Consider the following 21,502-nt stretch of genomic DNA (forward strand, 5'->3'; position numbering starts at 1 on the left):
GGAGGAGTGTGCAGTTGAGGCGAGGCGGGGCGGGGCGGGGCAGGGGGGGGGGCACGCAGAGCAGCACGCAACACCCAGACAGACCCAGGCAGCAGGACAGGATTGACAAACGCAAGCCAGAATATCCGATGCCCACCAGCAGCAAATCAAGACCAGCAAGAAGCTGCAACCAGCAGCGCACGCAGGGGCCAGCGCTGCTGGTTGTAGCTAAAAATATTATTCTGCCAAACAAAATTCCCTGGCCTAAACTGTTTTATTGAAGGAAATTATTTTTGAGGTGTGACTACATTAGAAAAGATTAGCTTCAGAGTCAGTGATGTGCTTGAAATGTTTAATTTCACAAAAGGCCAATTATCTCAGCTTCTAGAAAAAAATTGCTGTTTTTGGATGAATCAAGCTATCTTCTCCGGCTCATAACTAAAGAACGGAAAATGGGATCAATAAACTTTTTTTTGCAGATGATAGAATAGAGTCTCATCGTTCTTTGTGCGTGTTCAGTGTTTACATAGTAATATCACACAATATTCTGTGGGCCTCGAGAAATCACTGAAAACGCTCTGAAACTCTGGCACTGGGAGCGTCCGTTCTCCAAAAGTGGCTGGCACTCAATGAGTTAAAAAAAAGAAGAAAAAAAAAAAAAAAAAAAAATCAGCCCCCTCGCCAGTTATAACAGCCCCCTCAGTCATCTCATCCTGGCGCCGGCCCTGCATGGAGTAATGGTCTTTTACAAAGGCATAATCAAACCCTCACTGAAATCCTGCTAAAAGTGAAGAGAGACACATGATGTGACTATAAGACAGCTCTGGACTGGGCACTGATGGTAAAGAACTCTATGCACAATGTGCATGGCTGCTATAGTCCCTACCAGCTAGTGTTCATGGCTATAGTCCCTACCAGCTAGTGTTCATGGCTATAGTCCCTACCAGTTAGTGTTCGGGCAGAATCCAAATCTGCCTTCAGTTCTCACTGATAAGCCACCAGCTTTAGAGGGTACCAGCATGAGTACTTGGATAGCTCAACACATGGCAGCATTACATGCTACAAGGAGAGCATTTACAGAAGCTGATGCTCTGAGAGGATCAGAAGAGCCCTTCATAAACAACTGAGGCACATTAATGATGGATATGAAACAGGGAACAAAGTCTACTATAAGCGAGTGGACTGTACAGAATGGAAAGGTCCAGGTCTCATTGGCCAAGATGGTGCAGTGATATTTGTGAGGCACGGGGGAACCTAGGTTCAAGTACATCAATCCAGGCTTCGAAAGGTAGTTGGCCCACAAACAATGCTGGGAGAAAGTGACGATCAACCGGAGGGGACCGAAAATCACAAATTAACAGAAGCTGGACTCAATGAGAATATGATGCTGAACAGACAATATGACACTGAAAATGAAAGTGAGGAAGACACACCTATGAATGGTGGATCCCTCGATGCTCAGAACAACGATGACCCCCCCCCCACACATGCCGTTACAGCCTGGAGGGGGTATACATGGACAATCTGACGTATCACAGACACACTCTACACGGAGCTCACCACAGGTGATTGCACACACAGCCATCTGCCCGTTGTGTGTGTAACAGACAATCACTCTCTCCTTGATGCTGTCAAGTCCACCAAATCTGTCACGGAGAAGAGACTCCGCCTGGAAATCAGCAGTGTCAAGGAGCTCATCCACTCTGGGAGCATCCAGCAGATCTTGTGGTCAGCTACCAAGGAGCAGCTTGCTGACTGCTTGACAAAGAAGGGGACATCTGCACTCGTTCTGCTGAGGGCTCTCAGCGAGGGTGTATGGCAGCTTAAAGGCCTAATGGACTAGATGACAGAGACTTTTCTTTATCAACAAACTCTAGTCACTAAAGTTCAAGCTTCTAACCTGGTTATAATTGTTAAATGGTTAAAATAACAAAAGTTTTTTTTTTTACGAGATTTTACTTTAAAGAGAAAGGGGAGTTTGTTAAGTGCTACATCTTACTCACTGGGTGAATGGTGTATGTTCCTTTAAGATACTGTGTACTGCGCATGTGCAGGAAGAGCGGCTAGTAGTTGGACGCCATGGTGGTTGTATGCTATGTCAACCAGAAGTTTCACTAAAGACGTTAAACGTGTTTACAGTTGTCGTTGTGGTTATTCATTCAACAGGATGCTCCTCTAACCCAGTGGTCCCCAACCACCGTGCCGCGGACCGGTACCGGGCCGAAACGCATTTGGTACCGGGCCACGAGCCCGGTCCAAAAAAATAAAAAATAAAAATAAACATAGGCTATAATATTATAGGCTGTGTGTGGAAGTTGAAACATAGTTTCAAGTTGACGTTTATTTATGTTTGTAGTTGAAACAAAAACATAAATACTGTATAAATACATAAATGGAAATGTTTGATCATTAATATCTACTTTTAGAAATTATATAGGCTGAAATCAAAACACTGTGCATAATTGTGTCTTTATAATCTGTCTTTATTGACAGATGAAAAGGTTGTTATTTACCCTTTGTCGCCACCTGGTGACTAAATATATATGTAACTAAAACCATTCAAATTGACAACCGGTCCACAACTTTTTATGCCTCCGCCGGCGAAGCCAGGCCGAAGGCATTATGGATCCGGGTTGTACGTACGTACGTACGTACGGCCGGCCGTCCGTACGGATGTCCGTCCGTACGGATGTTTGTTAACGCCATATCTGAGGAACGCCTTGACGGAAGGATGATCTGATTAGATTTTGGTGGTCAAAGGTCAAGGTCACTGTGACCTCTCGAACGCCATTTTCAAGCTTGTTAACGCGATATCTGAGGAACGCCTGGACGGAATTTCATCAGATTCGCCTTAAACATTCACTTAGGCTCAAGGATGAACTGATTCCATTTTGGTTATCAAAGGTCAAAGGTCAAGGTCACAGTGACCTAACAAATGCCATTTTCAAGCTCGGTAACGCCATATCTCAGTAACACATTGACTAAATTTCTTCACATTTGGCTCAAATATCCAATTCTGCACAGAAACGCCTTGATGCAATTTCTTCCAATTTGGCTCCAACATCCACTTGGACTCAAGAATGAACTAATGGCGGAGGCATAAGTCCGCCTTGCGGTCGTTCTAGTTTTTCCATGTATCTCCCGGTCCTTGGCACAAGAAAGGTTGGGAACCCCTGCTCTAACCAACCTGACAACTTGCGGCCCACATAATCATTAGAAATGAAACAGCTGCAGCTCATAATCATTAGAAATGAAACGGCTGCAGCTCCCCAGAGATTTGTGAGTGCGTTCTGTGAAATGTATGGCTGGGCTCTTGACATGTCTTGACTCATACCTTTGTCCTCCTTGATGGTGAGCATGGGCAGAGCGTAGATGGTCTTATAGGAGGTCAGAGGGGCACTCAGGGCACAGCCAAGAATATCCTAGAGGGAAAGAAAACTAAACACATTTATGGCCCGACTTGCACCAGTGTTCCTTCACTGAAGTGAAGCATCAATCTGACTGAAAACATTGGATTTCTGCTGTTTTCTTGCTGGTTCACTTATTCCACATTATTCAGGACTCTGTTTCACAGGCCTTTGTGCCATAGTCATTACTCCATCCAAATATCATGCTCTACACATTTGCCTCTTACAAAGCCACCATACATTTGGAAAATGTTATTCCTGTAACACTGCTTGAATTTTTTGATTTGATAATAGCATTATGTTTTACATAACGTCCATTATTGAAAGACTCAAGTGTCATCTAGAGGCATAAATCTCAAAAATATTCTGGCTACATCTTATGGGAGATTCACACCATAATCGTCATGGCAATTTGAAATCTAACATTTGTGTATACTGGCGCCGTAAAACAGTAGCCCAAGTGCAGCTCAAGCGATGTGGAGGATCATTTTGAGTAGGTGACTTAACCATTCAACTTTGGGTCGTTATTTTCTCATCTATATCAGAGGCTTCAGTTTGGAATCGCTTCCGTTGACTGTGGTTTTGTTGAATACAAATATTTTCAGGCCAATCAGCATCCATTGCTAGGCAGAAATCGTAAGATTGGCTATGGGATAAATCAATCCTAGAGGACTCAATGCTTATCAACACATTAACACATTGCACGATATCCCTCTTTTAAATAGGCTGCATTTCACACTGAATAATGAAGTTGAAAACAAAAGGGACATTCAGTCTGAATATCAGGTGTGACAGTTGGACTTTATTCACATGATCATTTGATCATATCAGGACGCTTCTGCATAATGTCATTTTGTCATCGTTCTTCCGTTTTAAACCCGGAAGTAGATTACTCCCACCTTTATCATTTTTAGACTTGCCAAAAAGCTGTTTTCAAGCAAAAACCAAACGGTTATCAAGTTTGAATATTTTCCCGGATGAGAACGTAACATTCCAAATATGTGACCAGTTTATCAGAATAACGCCTATTTGTACATCTTTAAGGAGCAGCGAGGACTGAGAGCGCTGGCTGTGTGACCAGTCGGACTAGCTAGTATCTGTCAACCCCTACCGTACTGGCAGTGAGAAAACAATGTCGACGTGCTTTTGTAACTAACATTAAATGCTGACCGGGTACAGCCATCGGCTCCTCGCAGCAGTAACGCTATGAGCATGTAACTGAAGTTGGCCGCAGTGTAGCTGCTGAATGTTGCCAAACTTCATTGATAGTTTACTACTGGCCAGCCGGCTAGCGCTGAACCGGAAGAACAAATACAATTGCGTCTAACACGGAAGATAAAAAGTGGGCGTGGCAACATATGGTGAATAGTTTGGGCCACCCCCCCCCCACTCTGAGCATGACTCAGGTGCTGTTAGTACGTTGAACGCACACTCAAAGCAAAAGGTTAACAACAAATGCAGTACCTGTCCCAGTATTTCCATAACCGGGCCCGGCACCACTCCATTCTGCTTGGTGAAGCCCTGGAAGGACATGTTCCTGGCAGACCTCATGGTGCTGATGAAGATGTCTCCATTGGCCGTCTCAAAGGCGATGTACTTCATGTCCGGCCTCACCCAGCAGTTGGTCTGGCCGAACATGGTCTCTGGTCTCAGAGTGGCAGCCACCAGGTAGATGTTCTTGCCTTTCAAGCCACTGAGGAGAGGGACAGTAACAATACTGTAATGCTGTTTCAAATAGGGCTGGGTTAAAAAAATCGATTCTCAGATTTTTTATCGATTTTTATTTTAATCCTCGATTATCGATTCATATGTCCAGAGATCGATTTTTTTTTATATATATATATTTTTTTTAATAAACAGGCTAAAATATTATGCTGTGTGTGGTAGTTGAAACATAGTTTCAAGTTGACGTTTATTTATGTTTGTAGTTGAAACAAAAACATAAATACTGTAGGCTACATGAATGGAAATGTTTGATCATTACTATCTACTTTTAGAAATTATATAGGCTGAAATCAAATCACTGTGCATAATTGTGAAAGTGTCTTTATTGACAGATGAAAAGGCTGTTATTTACCCTTTGTCACCACCTGAGTAAATATATGTGTAACTAAAACCATTAAAATTGACAACAGGTCTGCAACTTTTTTTCCCCGTGTATCTAATTGGCTGGTTGGGAACCCCTGTGTTACATAACTGGACATGTAATTCAGGGTACAGATCAAAAAACATTTTGAAACATATTGAAATCGATCGAATCGGAATCGAATCGAACGGAAATTAATCGATTCGCAACCTTGTGAATCGGAATCGAATCGATTCTTGAAATTTGAACCAATACCAGGCCAGCTCTAGTTTCAAATCTATAGTTAGTACTTCTTTCACACAGCATTTTCCTTCCTAACATGAGTTACTCACAGAAAAGCAATGTTAGAATTTGTTACCTGCTATAAAAGACTTTGGACTTGAGTTTTGCTGGGTATGGTTCAACAATCTTCATCTTGATGAGAGTGTACTCCTGTGGTCCAACTCCCTGTAAATGGGGTTAAAAGTGTTTAATTCTCCTGTGAGATCAATTCAAAATAAGAGACAGCCTCTCAGGGATTTTGCTGGATTAAAGGTTCTTGATCTTGTACTAGCTGCTGTAAGAAATGCTATCTCTGGTAAATTGTGGTAGACATGCAGGCATTGGCAAAAATTGTAAGTCAAATAAAAACCACTGATGATCCCCATGGTTGATGGGTGCTTTATTAAATAAGCCGTTAGTGCTCTTACAATATTTGCAGGAGGACTGCCAAATTATTACTGATGTATAATCATATATCTGAAATTTATTTTTTATTTTCCACAAATAATGACCGTATAATATTGGAATGTCAGCAATATTGAAACATTTCATTTTCTTTAGATTGTCTGCTGTAGTTGAATTAATGAAGTCTGTTGATATACGATGCAAAGGGTGCAGTCACATAATGTGCTCCTAAAATCGTTGATGGAAAATTGTGATTAATTATCGTAATCACAATATCTAACAAAATAATCAAGATTATTATTTTAGCCATTATCATGCAACCCTCATTTGCTATAATTGGAGATTCAGCAATAATGCCTGTGGTCACAAAAACATTTCCACACATAACTCTACACTTTTGAACTATAAAGTGCAGTTACAGTTCGTCAGACAACTGTACCTCTCCCGTCTGCCTGTCATGGTCCATGCAAGGCTGTCCATCCTTGGGGGAGAAGATGGTATACCTGCAGGGAGTGGGTGAGAGTTACAATGTACTACAAATGCCATGTGTCCATTTTCTACATTAAAAATCACCACTTGCTCATGCCAATATATCGCTCAAATTCCATAATCATCTACCCTTGTTTAATAATGTCTCTCTTCGTGTGGGTGGTTGCCCGATTTCTTTTCCCTCATGGAAGGAAAACGGGATTAATATTCTTTCCGATATTACATCGGTAACAGGCTTCGGCCATTTCAGGACCTTCAGTCTCAATATAATCTTCCTGGTACTTCTTTCTTTTTTATTTGCAACTTCATAGTGCAAACTTTGTGTGCATATGGTGTCCCTTAGAATGAAGAACTGGAAAGCCATCTCATTCACAACATTTGTACAGTGAATCCAAGACCACTAAGGGATTGGTTTCTAGTCTTTATACTTTTCTCACCAAGGCCATAGAAAAACAATTGCAAGTCAATGTCACCTGGAGTAGAGATCTCTCCATCCCTTCTGATATAATCAATTGGGTTATGGTGTGGTTTAATATCAATTTATCTTCCAGGAATCCCATCAATCACCAATGGATCCATTATAACTATGTCCATAGACTATATTGTACCCCTCGCAAACTATTTCAGATGAATATGTCTCAAAGCCCTAACTGTGCATTATGCCCCCTAGCAGCCCTTGGCACCTTTGTGCCCATGGTCTGGGAATGCCCGGCCGTTTCTTTATTTTGGAGGGAAGTTGCCAGGAAGATGCCCACAGTACTGGGAGTCACTGTTCCTTGTTCTCCTGTTGTTGAATGATTTTACTGGGTTGAACTTCTCCTCGAGGGAGAGGCGTTGGCTGTTGCTGGGCCTCACTGCCGCAAACAATTGTAGCACAGAGATGGAAGGTCAAAGTATTTATAGAAGCCATGCGTGGCGTGGGGGCCATGAGCATCTCCATGATAGCTAGGTTCCCTTTTTGTTTGTTTTTTGTTGAGTTTGTTTTTTTGATACTGTGAGCCAATGTGAGCCAACTGTATGTGTGGGTTGGATGGAAGGGGGTGGGGGCTTATGAGTGAATTTGTGTGCATGTATTTTGTTTTTTTTGTTTTTCTTGTATGTTAATAATAATAATAATAAAATTGATCACAAAAACAATCACCACTTGCATCCCCCCCTCATGGTTCTAAATGTCTTATACTGTATAGTGGTACAGGAAATATTGGCAGAGCAATTTAAGAAGCAGGTATGAACACTGACAGGACAGTCCTACTCAACCAGTGAAGCGGTATCAGAGGAAACCCTCTCCACCATCTCACCTTTTGCCAAATTTGATCTTCTTCCTCTCCTTCAGTGTGATGAACTGCCACCGAACGAAGGAGTCGTAGAAAGGGTTCACATCTGTGGTGATGAATGAGCGTCTCCAGTCCACCTGTGAGGTGGGAGGAAAAACACTATGGTTTAGATGAGAGGTGTGTGATCTGACTATCCCTTGTGCCAACAAACCATGGTGAGCCTGGCTTGGATGGAGGGAATGGTTATCAAGTGACATATGTGACAACAGTTAACTCTTGTATCCCCCCCTAACTACCCCCCACCCCAACTCCTATAAATGTTTGTATCTGCAAACAAAAGCATTGTGACTTACATAAAGCATACATTAACTCGCCATCATTGTCTGATATGACAGAGGCAAGAACACAGAAACAAAAGCAAACAACACTGTAGATTTCTAGAGTTGGATTACTAAAATCCTTTACCTTGACACCCATCAGCTTGAGGTCTTCGACAGCTAGGGGAGGAAAATACTCCAGCCAGTGTTCAGCATTGGCAAAACTGACAATCTCCTGGTCATTCAGACCCAGAGACTTCATGATGTCCCACTGGAACTTGGAGCCCCCAGATTTAGCCACTGCTTTACTCTAACAGAGGGGGGGAGAGAGGAAGAGGGGGGTTGTGCATATTGCAAACGGAAATGTCTCTGTGGATGCTGAATTAATTCTTGGCATTTGTGGAATTTACCTGAGAGCTCATAAAATTCAGAACATGTCAGATAAATTGTTTTATTAAAAAAAAACATATACAGTTTAATAAACTGACACATAGCACTCATTGTATTTTCCTATGTGGCAAGTGCCATTAATTTGGTGCCTAAGTAAGTTGTCAAGAAGCACAAACGTATCAACAAATGCTATTTTACACTGGCTGTCGCTGATGCATGCAGCCAAAACCTCTCCTCAGACTCTGACCTTCTTGCCCTTTGCCTTGTCCTTGATGATGATTTCATCGTACACCTTGGGCTTCTCCTCTTCTTCTTCCTCCTCGTCTGGGAACTGCGGAGGGTTTCCATACAGCTCCATCTCCCTCTTCAGCTTATCTGCACAGGCCTGGTGGAGGAACAATTAGGTCAGCGGTTCCCAACCTTTTTCCACTCAAGGCCCACTCCAAAATGTTTGCGGCCCACATCCGACCGTAAACCGTACAGGGGCCAAATAATGCCTTCTCAGAGGACTTTTTATTTGAACGATAAAAGGAGCTGTCTATCAGCACCACACAGAAATCAGAAATTAAAAGTGAGGGGCTGTCTGCAATAGGCTAATTAACAAATAATGTATTTCAAATTAAATAACGGTATCATTCAACAGGGGGGCACGGTGGCTCAGTGGTAGAGCTGTCGCCTCGCAGTCAGAAGGTCCTGAGTTCGATTCTCGCCTGGGACACTGTGGGCGCTGTGGTTGTGTTCCCCCCCATATCTTCAGTGCCTACTGCCCAGGTGGGGTATCTCGTCGTAAGGGCCTTTCTGTCTGTGTGGAGTTTGCATGTTCTCCCCGTGCTCCCCCAGGGGGGTTCCTCCGTATATAACCCCCCCCCCACTAAAAACATGCAGAAGATCAGATCGTCATCGTCATCCGACCAGTGACGACAACATCCGAAGTCGGTCCCCGGGCGCTGTACGAGAAAGCGACCACTGCTCCTGGCCTGCCCCAGGAGGAAAGGACAAAGCCAGGATGGGTTAAATGCAGAGGACAAATTTCACCGGCCACCGTCAGCATGTGTGTGTTGTGGCCCTCCGTGCATGTGTTGTAGTGTGTTGTGTGACAATAAAGACGGGCTGCCGTCTGAAAAAAATAAAAAAAAACAATGGAGAAATGCATTCCCATAATAATAATAATTAAAAAATATATATATATATATATACGTATATATACAGATCATTTCCCAAAAATTTGAATATCATGGAAAAGTTAGTTTTTTTCCATAATCCCTTTCAAAAAGTGACACTTTAATAGATTATAGATTCATTACACACAAAGTGAAATATTTCTAGCCTTTATTTGTATCATTTTTCATAATTTTGGCCTACAGCTCCAGAAAATCTCCAAAACAGTATTTCAAGAAATTAGAATAGTGTGAAGAAAATCAGCAGTTACTTTTTATATATATATATATATATATATATATACCGTATATATATATATATATATATATATATATATATATATATATATATATTTCCCCCCCCAATTTTTATCCCATTTTTATCCCCCATTAGCGCTAATTTAAATGTATTTATCCTGGTTGCTGCTCCACCCTCTGCCGATCTGGGGAGAGCCAAAACTGGCTTCATGCTTCCTCTGAGACATGGGCAGTAGCCAGCCGCTTCTTTTCACCTGACAGGGGGAAGTTAAGGTCCTTACACATCAAGAGCGATGCGATACGGCACGAAATTGCGATGCGAGTTTTGACCCACCTGTCAATCATAGCCACAGATGTGTACACGTTGGAAGCGAATTTCTGAAAAATCGCAGTTCGAAAAATAAACACAGCAATAACGCTCAGCGAAACTTCGCCGTTGGTATGCACGGTTGCATTGACTGATATAGTTTCGAAAAATATTATTGACGTGCGAATTAATCGCACGAAAAAAACGCTCCCGATGTGTAAGGACCTTTACTTCTCAGTTATGACTGACTTCAGCCTCAGTCCACTCCCTCTGAATCTCCGCCAAATTTTTTAATCGTCTTTGCTTGACAATCCGCTGAAGCCCACGGTTGTCCATGTTATTTCCATGATATTCTCATTTTTTGGAAAGGATCTGTATATATATATATATTTCAATCATGAGAGGCCAGTTGGTAGGATTTAACAAACTTTATTTAGCAATCGGCATGCATGGCAAATACTTTGGCGCATGACTCCATTAGCCAGTGGCGCTGCTCTTGAGGCAAGAGGAGGGCATCTGCGTAGGCTAGGAGATCCCCCCCCCGTGGGGGATCAGGAGTCACGACTCGTTGGTGGCGGACTGGGGAGGTGGGTGGGGCAAAACAACGCTTCGGAGGACGGCTTCAGGGGAGATGGACTGCCGTGAAGCTAGCTGCTGTTATGATCGGCCAGAGAGAGAGAGGTGACGTAGAACCCTTGCTATATATATGAGAATTAACTGACGTCATATCTGACGTCATTACGGACGTCATACTAAGACTTTGACTGACCACGTCATACTAGAACTTGACTGACGTCAGGGGTGATCGGATTAGATTATGCACGAATGGCCTTCTGCTTGAAATATGGTCTAGAGACCTCACTTCAATCATGAGAGGCCAGTTGGTAGGATTTAACAAACTTTATTTAGCAATCGGCATGCATGGCAAATACTTTGGCGCATGACTCCATTAGCCAGTGGCGCTGCTCTTGAGGCAAGAGGAGGGCATCTGCGTAGGCTAGGAGATCCCCCAAAAGGAAGATCTGATTACCGGAGGTTAATTGAGATCTGCGGGCACCGGTAGTTGATTGTAATTGGTTGTACTTTTCTGGCCTTCGACCTTTTTAACGACTTATGGCTACTTGCGGCTGGCGCTTCCCAACTCGGTCGGGCCTTCGATCTTGACCCCCTTACTTGCGTTGCGGCTGGCGCTTCCCAGCTCGGTCGGGCCTTGCGCGCCGCACGACTTGGCCTTCTGACTGACCCTGACTCTCTCTCTCGACTCTCTCTCTCCCCCAAAAACAGTATATATATTAGGGCTGTCAAACTATTAATTTTCTTAATCGCGATTAATCTTGCGATTAACTATAGTTAATCGTGATTAATCGCATCTTTGTATCGCATGTTTAAAATGCCATTATTTTGCATTTCAAAGCATTTTTAATTCGATATTAATAATTATGATCAGTGTGTCGTGATTGGGAATCAAATTAATGCAAATAAATTTACTTTGTGATCTTGAATTTTAGATTTATTTTCAATTCAATAGAAGTGCAATGTAGACCAGGCCCGATTTTAGCCTGCTACATTAGGGTGGGCTGGTAGGGGGCAACTTTGGCAGTAGGTTGCCAGAGGTTGTGGGTTCAGGGATGGGGATTAAGTTGCATTATATTCTAATTTATAAAGAACGATTTGAAGCAGGGTGTAGAAGCCATTTCCAGAGTTAAGTGTAATGGGTACACCAAATTGTTCCAGTAGGAGTCAGACACCTACTTGTGACAGGTTGACACATATGGGAAGATGTCATTATAATGTTTATGTTTACTATGGGGGACCAACTACTCATTTTATTTACCTTATTGCACTGACAGATAAAAAAAAAAAAAAGATGAATATCAGCAAACTTCCAACTTCTGATTCTAGTGATCCTTGCATCACTGTTTGATCTATAACCAGGCAGGTCAATTAAGACAACCATGTAATTGGTGACCTTTTGCATATAACACAGAAGACTAGAGAAGACTACTAGTTCATTGGTCTGCAAAAAGGATCCACATTCATTTATGATTAACTCATTGGCTGCCATTGACGTCTAAAGACGTCAATTCAAATAGTAACGTAGGCTGCCATTGACGTCTAAAGACGTCAATTGCGTTTTTTGACAGTGGGACGTGGATCAAAGCCTGGTGCATCTCCTGTAAAAATATGGGGGATTTTGAAGGTGTATAAGCTATTTTACGGACCCATTAGGTGGCGATAGTGCTCTCCGGATTAGAGAAAGATGAGAAAAAAGAGTAGAAGAAGCCGTGGGGAAACGGAAACCGATGCATGCTGTAACGTTAGCTGTGAACAGCAGCCAATCTGCTCCCACAATTGAGCCTTTCTGTCTCTGTTGCGATAGTTTCTCCATATGATTAGTTTTTCAAGATTCAAGATTCAAGATTTTTATTGTCACTCCATGGTACAAGTACCACGTGTGAAATTCTTGTGCAGTGGACTCCGTTTACGACATAGTACAAATAGGCAACAAGCAATAAGTAATAGGCAATAAGAAATAGGCATCAATAGCAATAAGACAGCAATAAGGCAATAAGAAATAGGCATCAATAAGCAATAAGACAAGTCGGTGGCTTATACGACAGTGGCATATTCATTGCACATAGGTGCACATGTCATGTGCTTACGTTAGACGTGTTCAGACATTCCAAATTCGACGTTTTATACATACATGTGCAAATAGCATGTACCTTATTAAACATACACTTAAATTTACAATTAAACGTTAGGCACCTTATTAAACATACACTTAAATTTACAATTAACGTTAGGCATCCGTAATAGTAGCAGCTGCAGTACGGTACGGTACGACTACTGCACTATTTTGTGCATATTAAGGAGTCTCGTGGCCTGCGGGAAGAAACTGTTCCTCAAGCGATTTGTGCGTGTTTTTGGAACCCTGTATCTCCTCCCTGAGGGTAGCAGGGAGAACAGGCTGTTGTGGGGATGGTTTGTGTCTTTGATGATCTTCAGGGACCTCCTGAGGCACCGCTGGTTGTACAGTTCGTGCAGTTCTGGCAGTTCACCTCCTGTTACGTGCTGGGCCGCGCGCCTCACCCTCCGTAGCGCTCTGCGGTCCATGGTGGTACAGTTCCCGTACCAGGCGGTGAAGCCGGAGTTGCCAGAAAAGGAGCACCCGACACCAGCGTCTTTCTGAAAAGTTAAATTATTCTCAGCTGGGAGCGCTGGGAGCCGGCGCACAAAAACGGCGGAGCGCTCTGAAAATAGACGCTGGGTGCAGCGCACTTTGAAACGTGCAGCAGAAAGTTCAGAGCAAACGTGCAGCAGAGAGCCACCAGAGACACTCCCACGGAGGAGGAGTTTGCAGTTGAGGGGGTGGGGCACGCAGGGCACCATACAACACCGACCCAGACAGCAGGCTCGATGGACAGATTGGCAAACACAAGCTGGAATACCTGATGCCCACCAGCAGTAAATCAAGACCAGCAAGAAGGTGTAGGGTCTGCGCACACAGGGGCCAGCGCTGCTGGTTGCAGCTAAAAAATATTATTTTGCCATCAAAATTCCTTTGTTTTTGCTGTTTTATTGAAGGAAATTACTGTTCAGATATTTGAGGTGTCACTACATCAGAAAATATTAGCTTCAGAGTCAGTGATGTCATGTGCTTGAAATGCTTAATTTCACAAAAGGCTAATTATCTCCAGTTCTAGTTTGAAACATCTGTTTCTGGTGAAACCAACCTATCTAATACTGCTGATAACTAAAGAACAGAAAATGATACAAATAAACTTTTTTTTTCTGATGATACAAGAGAGTCTCATCGTTTTTGGGCGTGTTCGGTGTTTACATAGTAATATCACACAATATTCTGTGGGTCTTGAGAAATCACTGAAAACGCTCTGAAAGGGCTGGCACTGGGAGCGTCCGTTTTCCAGAAATGGCTGGCAGCCAATGAGTTAATGGCAATGCCTATTTTATCATACATGAAATTACTAAAATATCAATCACATATGATTGTCATTGCAAATACACACAGAAATTCTGTGATGATTGAAAGAGACACTGACTTTGATGGGCATTCCTGTGCAGTGCAGCCCGAATGGGAAGAGGCATTGCTTCCCTTTCAAACGCTGGTAACCAACAGCAAACTGCAGAGGAACAAGGTAGAATTAGGGCTGTCAAATAATATTCTGATGATGCAAACCGCAGAGGAAAAAGTTATACTACAAACGCTGGTAACCAACAGCAAACTGCAGAGGAAAAAGTTATAATACAATGTACAAATGCTGGTAACCAACAGCAAACTGCAGAGGAAAAATGTATAATACAGACTTGGATCAACTACATAAGACTACAATGCATGAACTATCACGATTTCTCACTGTGTCTCTATCTACCTCGTATGCAAACTTACCTCACACTTTGACAAGCTGAATGTGTGGCCAAGGTGCAGTCTGCCATTCATGTAAGGGTAGGGGAAGGTGACAAAATACTTGTTTTTGCTGGAAGAGGAAAATAATAATTAATAATAATAATTGATTGGTATTAATTAATACACAGGACAAGATGTTACTATCCCTTGTGCCAAAATCCGAGGAAAAACACATTTAGAAGCCCAATCCAGAATAAAACAAGCTAACAGGCTAACAAACTAATAAACAAGACACAAATCACCAGTTACCTACCCTAGCCAACAGCAGTATGAAGCATGTCATTGGGGTTTTCAAGTGGGCACCTTCCTTCACCGATGTTTCGTTAAGTTAGGCCCACGACACCTCAAGAAGGCTTAACGGTGTAATCCAGCATCCTGGAAACACCCCCCTCCATGCTACCACCGCACAAATTTATATAGATTTATATAGCGACTTTCTAGATACTCAAAGCGCTTCACATATCAGGTGAGGGAATGGGAGGGAACTCAACTCATCCACCACCGATGTGTAGCACCCACCTGGGTGATGCACGGCAGCCAGTTTGCGCCAGAACGCTCACCACACATCAGCTATCACGATGGAAAGTTGAGGACTGAATGTACTGAGGGATGACTAGGTGGCCATGATGGAAAGAAGGCCTGTGTGGGAATTTAGCCAGGGCACTGGGGTTACACCCCCCAGGGCACCGGGGTTACACCCCCCAGGGCACCGGGGTCACACCTCTACTCTTGTGAAGAGTGCCAATGGGATCTTTATTGACCACAGAGAGTCAGGACCTCAGTTTAACGTCTCATCTGAAGGATGGTGCTCACGCACAGGACAGAGTCAGCAATGGAACAAAATATGTATTTGAGACTAACGAGGGCTGATATCTGATACTTCTGCTGTGCTCGGCGTGAAAACTCAGTGCGGTGGCGTGTCTGTGGGGTCACACTTCATTACTGCATTGGCTCGCTTTGTGGACACACAAGCATGACCTATAGATATTGCAGTGGCAGCAACAGGGAAATACTTAACAACACTGTATTCATACTATAGATGCATGATGAAGAGAAAACATAATTTTAAGGAAATGCACATGCAGGTCTGGTGCCAATATGGTGCCACTTTTTTTCGGCAACTAGGCTTCCGATATAATTAGTTTCCCCCACCCGACCCTACCTGTGACTTCAAAGTGCAGAAATGAGGTGAGTTTAATGCCCAACACAGATTGTCTAACGAAAAAAGCATGGTCCATGAGAGGGCTCTTCCAACTGTAGTGTTGACACGAAATTTAGAAGAGCCTGAGGGTAAGGACATTCCTGTGTGCCAGGCTGTGTGTGAATTGCCTCCTCCATAAGATGGACCAAGACCACAGGAAACTGAACAATTGATTCCCAAGTCATGTGTATAAAAGGAGTATGAAATCTTTCACAAATAGTGCAGTTAGTCTCATCTAAATGATAGCATGCGTGGGCAGCAGAGACAGCCACTTACTTGGTGCTTTCCCCTATAGTCGTCGGTGCATCGCAGTCGAATGCCCTCTCCTCCTTCCATTTGCGCTGGATGTCGAGCTCAATCTTTCTCAGAAAGTCCAACTTCGCTGTTCCCTTCCGCTCCTACAATAATACAATGGCAAGAAGATAACCTAAGTGATTAGTTCAATATAGCACTCAAGTTATCAATACTCAAACCCTCATTCTAGTAGTGGCTGCAGATGAGCTGATTTCAGACTATTTCAAAACACACACCATATGGCATATGATATAGGATGGAACAGCTGCTATCTCCTGTCCAGCTATCCCCTTTCGTGACTCTTCCGGCTATAATAATTATTCAGAATAATTAGTCATTATTATAGCCAGAAGAGTCACGAAAGGGGCTACTGTCCAGCTCAGTCAGATTTCTTTCAAGTCCATTTCTGCAGTTGACTCGACAGCTACCGTTAGCTAACGTTAGCTTAGCGACTAAGTTAATGTAGGTAATGTGGTATAACGTTGTGCAATGTTTATGTCAATTTAACCATCTTAAACTGCAGGCAAATTAGATGGCAGTCTCGACCTACCGTCATTTTTGATTCAATGGGTAAACTACTAATCCTGTTATTTATCACAAGAAACAGCAGAGATAGTTGTGAATTTGACAAGGAAACCCACGCCACCGGTGCCTCGGCTGATGACACCTGATTAACGTTGCCGCAAACTCGTGCGCATTGGGTTCTGGGAAATGTAGTGTATATAGAGCTTCTCAAACTGTCTCGATATCTGGACAACTAGAACCTCTGTTTATGCAGCAATAGATTTGATATTGATTAATACATTTTTAATATATAACTGATGTGATGCTAATATGATATTCATAGATGAATGATGATTCAATTGGGGACCTAGAGGTGGTACATGATCGTCAGACTTGCATTGCGACAATGCCGTTTGTGTTGCCATGCCGTAAAGCACTTCGTCCGACCTGCAAGTGAACAGAGGGAGAGAAGGCCTAAAGCTTATAAATTTACAGACGATGAAAGTAGAATTATAAAACGCACTTTCATTTTATAGGCAGTATTATAGTCTTTCTCAAGATGATCATTGACAACGTGGAAGCCTTGAAGTCGTGGCTGGCAAAACTCCTGGAGCCAATGTGAGTGACGAATTGAAATGACATTTAGCTTGCATGCTAGCCAGCTAGCCAGTGGGTTAGATTGGGTTTACGATACTCTCATCTGATGGCAAATTCTTGCACGAGTTAGCCACCATGGCCGCTAGCTTGCTGCTTTATAATTATGGCAAAGAGAGACAGTCTGATAGTTCACTTACTTGAGAAATGGCATTTTCACACGGTGTAACGTTATGCCCTTATGTTTGTCGCACCGTGATCTTGAGGCTAGTTAGACATGGGACGTTTTAGTTAGCCAGCGTTAACCTAACTTTACCACACTTCAATCTGTAGCCAGCTAGCTAGCTGCAACAGATAGCTTAATTTATATGCTATCACATACTGAATCCGTGGGGATATTACTGCGTTCTTTATTGAATTCTATACCAATTGGACGCACTAGAGACTTTGTAATAGGGTTGAGATAAATACGTTATTTGTTTTTAGTTACTATAGTTACACACACATACACACACACACACTATCTCTGTCCCTCTTTCTCTCACATTCAACATTCCAACATGTCTTATAACAAGAGAACACATGCTATCAAAACAGGGTGTTTAGAATCATAGTTGAATCCAACTTGTAGTGAGTGAATGAGGAGTTGACAAAGTTATTACAAGCAGAGATGTTGAATGCAATAGATGCTGTAACACATAGACACTGGTTGTTTAGGTAATGCGTAAAAGTCACCCATTCGCTCATGTTATGTCAGGCTGTTGTATAAAGTGATGCCAGGGTGCAGCACTCCCTGCTGTCTCAAAAAGGGCTGTTCTGCTTTATCTGGGAGGTTCTGGATGCCCATTGAGGATAGTCTAAAAGCTTGGCGTCTGGTCATCCAGTAAAAAAAGCGGATACGACTAGGGATGAACCGGTTGCCATTTTCTTGGCCGATTCCGATTTCCGCTTTTTGAATAGTCTGACTTGCCGATACCGATTTTCTTTCTAAGGGCGGGTTCACACCAGCCTTGTTTAGTCCGTTCTATCGGACCTTTCCCCTTTAGTACGGTCCATAGGGTCGGTGTGAACGATCCTACTCAAACTCTGGTGCGGACTAAAAACCGCGCTCTGGTTCGCCTGTGAGAGGTGGTCTCGGTCCCCTCTCAAGCGAACTCTGGAGCGGCCCATTTCTGGTGTGAACCCCACCCGGACTAGTCAGAGGAAGCACGTGATTTTTTGTGTTGATTTTTTGTGTTATTTCCTGTTTTGGAAGCTCCGCGGAAGAAGAAGCTGCTTGCTAGCTTATCTCGTCTCGTTACCAGCGACATCACAAACAGACAAAAATGACTAGTGGCAGGGGACAAACGTGGAGTCTGTAATGTTTACTGTTCTATTGACATATAATTGTCTAAATAAACAGACATAAATTGACTGGTTAAACAACGTGCGTCCATCTTTATTTTCTGACATGGAGTAACTGTGTGTCGCATAGTGACACGTCATCAACAATGGCCAATGGCCTCAACGTAAACTGTCGGGAGGAAGTCAGTATGGCCAATAACAGAACGAGATTTCTGCCCAAGTGACTTTGGTTCGTGTGGGCAGGACTAGTGGATTTTGGCCTTGTGAACGCAAACCGAACCAGCGGAAAAACGAAACAATGTATCATCCTCTTCTCTGGCCCGAACCAAGGACCCGGACTTTCTGGTGTGAACCCGCCCTAAGAACAATAATTGACGGGTTACAAAAAAAAAAAAAGTAACTTTGCTTTAATAGAAAATTAAGATTCATGTCACATTTCTTATCGTTTGCATGAGGTAGGACGATCTCACTCAAACACATCTCAAAATAAGTGTTCCAGGTTACTGGACAGAGCTTTTCTTTTTTGTGAAAATACAATGAATATAAAACAATTAATTCCAGTATATCCCACAGCTATCATGCATTTACTTTTCCAAAAGAAAAAAGGTGCAACAGAACATCAAAATGTTATCCATGGACAAGGAGTTTATAGCCTATAGGTCTGGAGTCCAGACCTTCGAAGCCACGCCCACTCTACAGTTGTGGATTTGGCTGTTCTTGAGTAGATGAGGAAATGAGTTTGAGTTGACGATTCAGTCTGAATATCAGAGTTTACACACAGAGTCCGAAGTTTCGTATGCGTTTTTTTTAATCCGCCATCCGGAAAAAAATCATCACGCACAGAAACACCTTGCACACTGAAGTCCGATGCGTTTTATTATTATGTTCGTCGTTCTATTCGCAATATGACACAAATAGTCCTCTCCTGTATCCACGTTACAACATGACTGACAGATAGCAGCAGCAGCTGATCTGCAGCAGAGGTGATGTGGACTGCAGCTGGTCGGGGAACGGGACAAGCCCCGTCTTTTATTGTCACACAAACACCACAACACATGCATGTGGCCACACAACACACTCATGCTGACGGTGGCCGGTGAAAAGTGTCCTCTGCATTTAACCCATCCAGGCATGTCCTTTCCTCCGGGGGGGCAGGCCAGGAGCAGTGGTCGCTTTCTCGTACAGCGCCCGGGGACCAACTTCGGATGTTGTCGTCACTGGTCGGATGACGATCTGATCTTCTGCATGTTTTTAGTGGGGGGGTTATATATGGAGGAACTCCCTGGGGGGTACGGGGAGAACATGCAAACTCCACACAGAGAGAAAGGCCCTTACGACGAGATACCCCACCTGGGCAGTAGGCACTGAAGATATGGGGGGGAACACGCAACCACAGCACCCACAGTGTCCCAGGTGAGAATCGAACTCAGGACTTCTGACTGTGAGGCGACAGCTCTACCACTGAGCCACCGTGCCCCGTCTCACCTTCACTTCAGTAATTGACCAAACAAAAAAGGGGGGAGCCGACATAGCCGCACAGAATCGGCTATGTGGACTGACCAGCGCAGGTCACCGGTCGAGGCTGATCAGCTGAAAATCGGCCATTTCCGGTCACGTGCCGATCGATCGGTGGATCCCTAGATACGACAATTGCAGATGCGGTGGATACAAAAACAGTCTGTGACCCAAAAAAGGATTCTGTTCTGAAAACAGGGGCATCATAGTAGATAAATGATGCGACATGCGAGTTATCTTGCTATGTAGCTAATCCACACAAAAAATGAACGAAATCCAAATAACACAATAGAACGATAACACTGCAGCACTGCATCTCAGACCAGAAGACTTAATTGAGCAGAACCTGATACGAGGTTACTTGAGGATTTGGTTGCTTCATATTTACACAAGGGTTTCTTTCTTACACCTTTATATTTGTCACATTGTAGTTGGGAATTGCAGAAGCATTTCAGACACAATCTCAGATTGATCAAACATTTAGGGGAGATGTGCTTTCAGATGCCTGCGCTTTTCAATGGCTTCGTTGTGATTACAGAGTCTGTAATCTGTACCTGTTTAGTGTTTTCCTTAGATTTCCGGTACAATTGTCAGGTAATCTGCCACTGTGTGCTAGTTGTTTAAGGTCACATTGATTGCATTGAAGTTTGTTTTGAGAGTTTACTGTGCCCTCCCAATGTTTGAAATTGTTTTGTTTTTGTTTGGTTGTAATTTGGTTGATAATTGTCCGAGTGCTTTCCTGGGGCTTCTGCTAGATGTTCATGTTAATTAATAACCCCAGGACTAATTTACCGCTTGACATGTGAGGGCTTTGGAATGTTACGTGTAGGGTTGCTTGCTTTTAAGTGGTTATACAATTGTATAGCTTTATTGGCTTGTTTCTGAATGTTCAATGTTGTTTATGTTATTGGCCCAACTCTTATTGTAAGGGGTCTCCTTTTCCACTCTAAAGGTCCTTACACATCGGGAGCGTATTTTTTGTGTGATTAATTCGCACGTCAATAATATTTTCCGAACCTATATCAGTCAATGCAACCGTGCATACCAACGGCAAAGTTTCGTTGAGTGTTATTGCAATGTTTATTTTTTCGGACCAAGGTCGATTTTTCAGAAATTCACTTCCGACGTGTACACATCTGTTGCTGTGATTGACAATGACAGCTGGGTCAAAACTCGCATCACAATTTCGTGCTGTATATTCGCATCGCTCTTGGTGTGTAACAGCCTTAAGTATTACTGCAGATTTTAGTATGGAGGGTGATCCCATTTTGTTTTGCCTTGCTTGTGTAGT

At 43.0% G+C, this 21,502-nt stretch overlaps 2 protein-coding genes across 3 annotated transcripts in view; one reads left to right on the forward strand and one right to left on the reverse strand.

The window, feature by feature from the left end:
* Window positions 1-16,900, reverse strand: part of lars1b (leucyl-tRNA synthetase 1b) — a 168,785-nt gene extending 151,885 nt beyond the window's left edge. The window contains 11 exon segments of the mRNA XM_083640958.1: window positions 3,314-3,401; window positions 4,851-5,079; window positions 5,831-5,919; window positions 6,578-6,641; window positions 7,926-8,038; window positions 8,367-8,528; window positions 8,856-8,993; window positions 14,395-14,475; window positions 14,742-14,829; window positions 16,237-16,358; window positions 16,805-16,900. Coding sequence (XP_083497084.1) covers window positions 3,314-3,401; window positions 4,851-5,079; window positions 5,831-5,919; window positions 6,578-6,641; window positions 7,926-8,038; window positions 8,367-8,528; window positions 8,856-8,993; window positions 14,395-14,475; window positions 14,742-14,829; window positions 16,237-16,358; window positions 16,805-16,810 — 1,180 coding nt within the window. The 5' untranslated portion in view covers window positions 16,811-16,900.
* Window positions 16,901-17,235: 335 nt separating this feature from the next.
* rbm27 (RNA binding motif protein 27) overlaps window positions 17,236-21,502 on the forward strand; it is an 84,734-nt gene continuing 80,467 nt past the window's right edge. For both annotated transcript variants that reach the window (XM_083637577.1, XM_083637578.1), the window contains exon 1: window positions 17,236-17,376. In XM_083637577.1, coding sequence (XP_083493703.1) covers window positions 17,318-17,376 — 59 coding nt within the window. In that variant the 5' untranslated portion in view covers window positions 17,236-17,317. The remainder of the gene's footprint in view (window positions 17,377-21,502) is intronic.

Source organism: Poromitra crassiceps (assembly GCF_964638095.1).
Source record: "Poromitra crassiceps genome assembly, chromosome: 1".
Lineage (NCBI taxonomy): Eukaryota > Metazoa > Chordata > Actinopteri > Beryciformes > Melamphaidae > Poromitra > Poromitra crassiceps.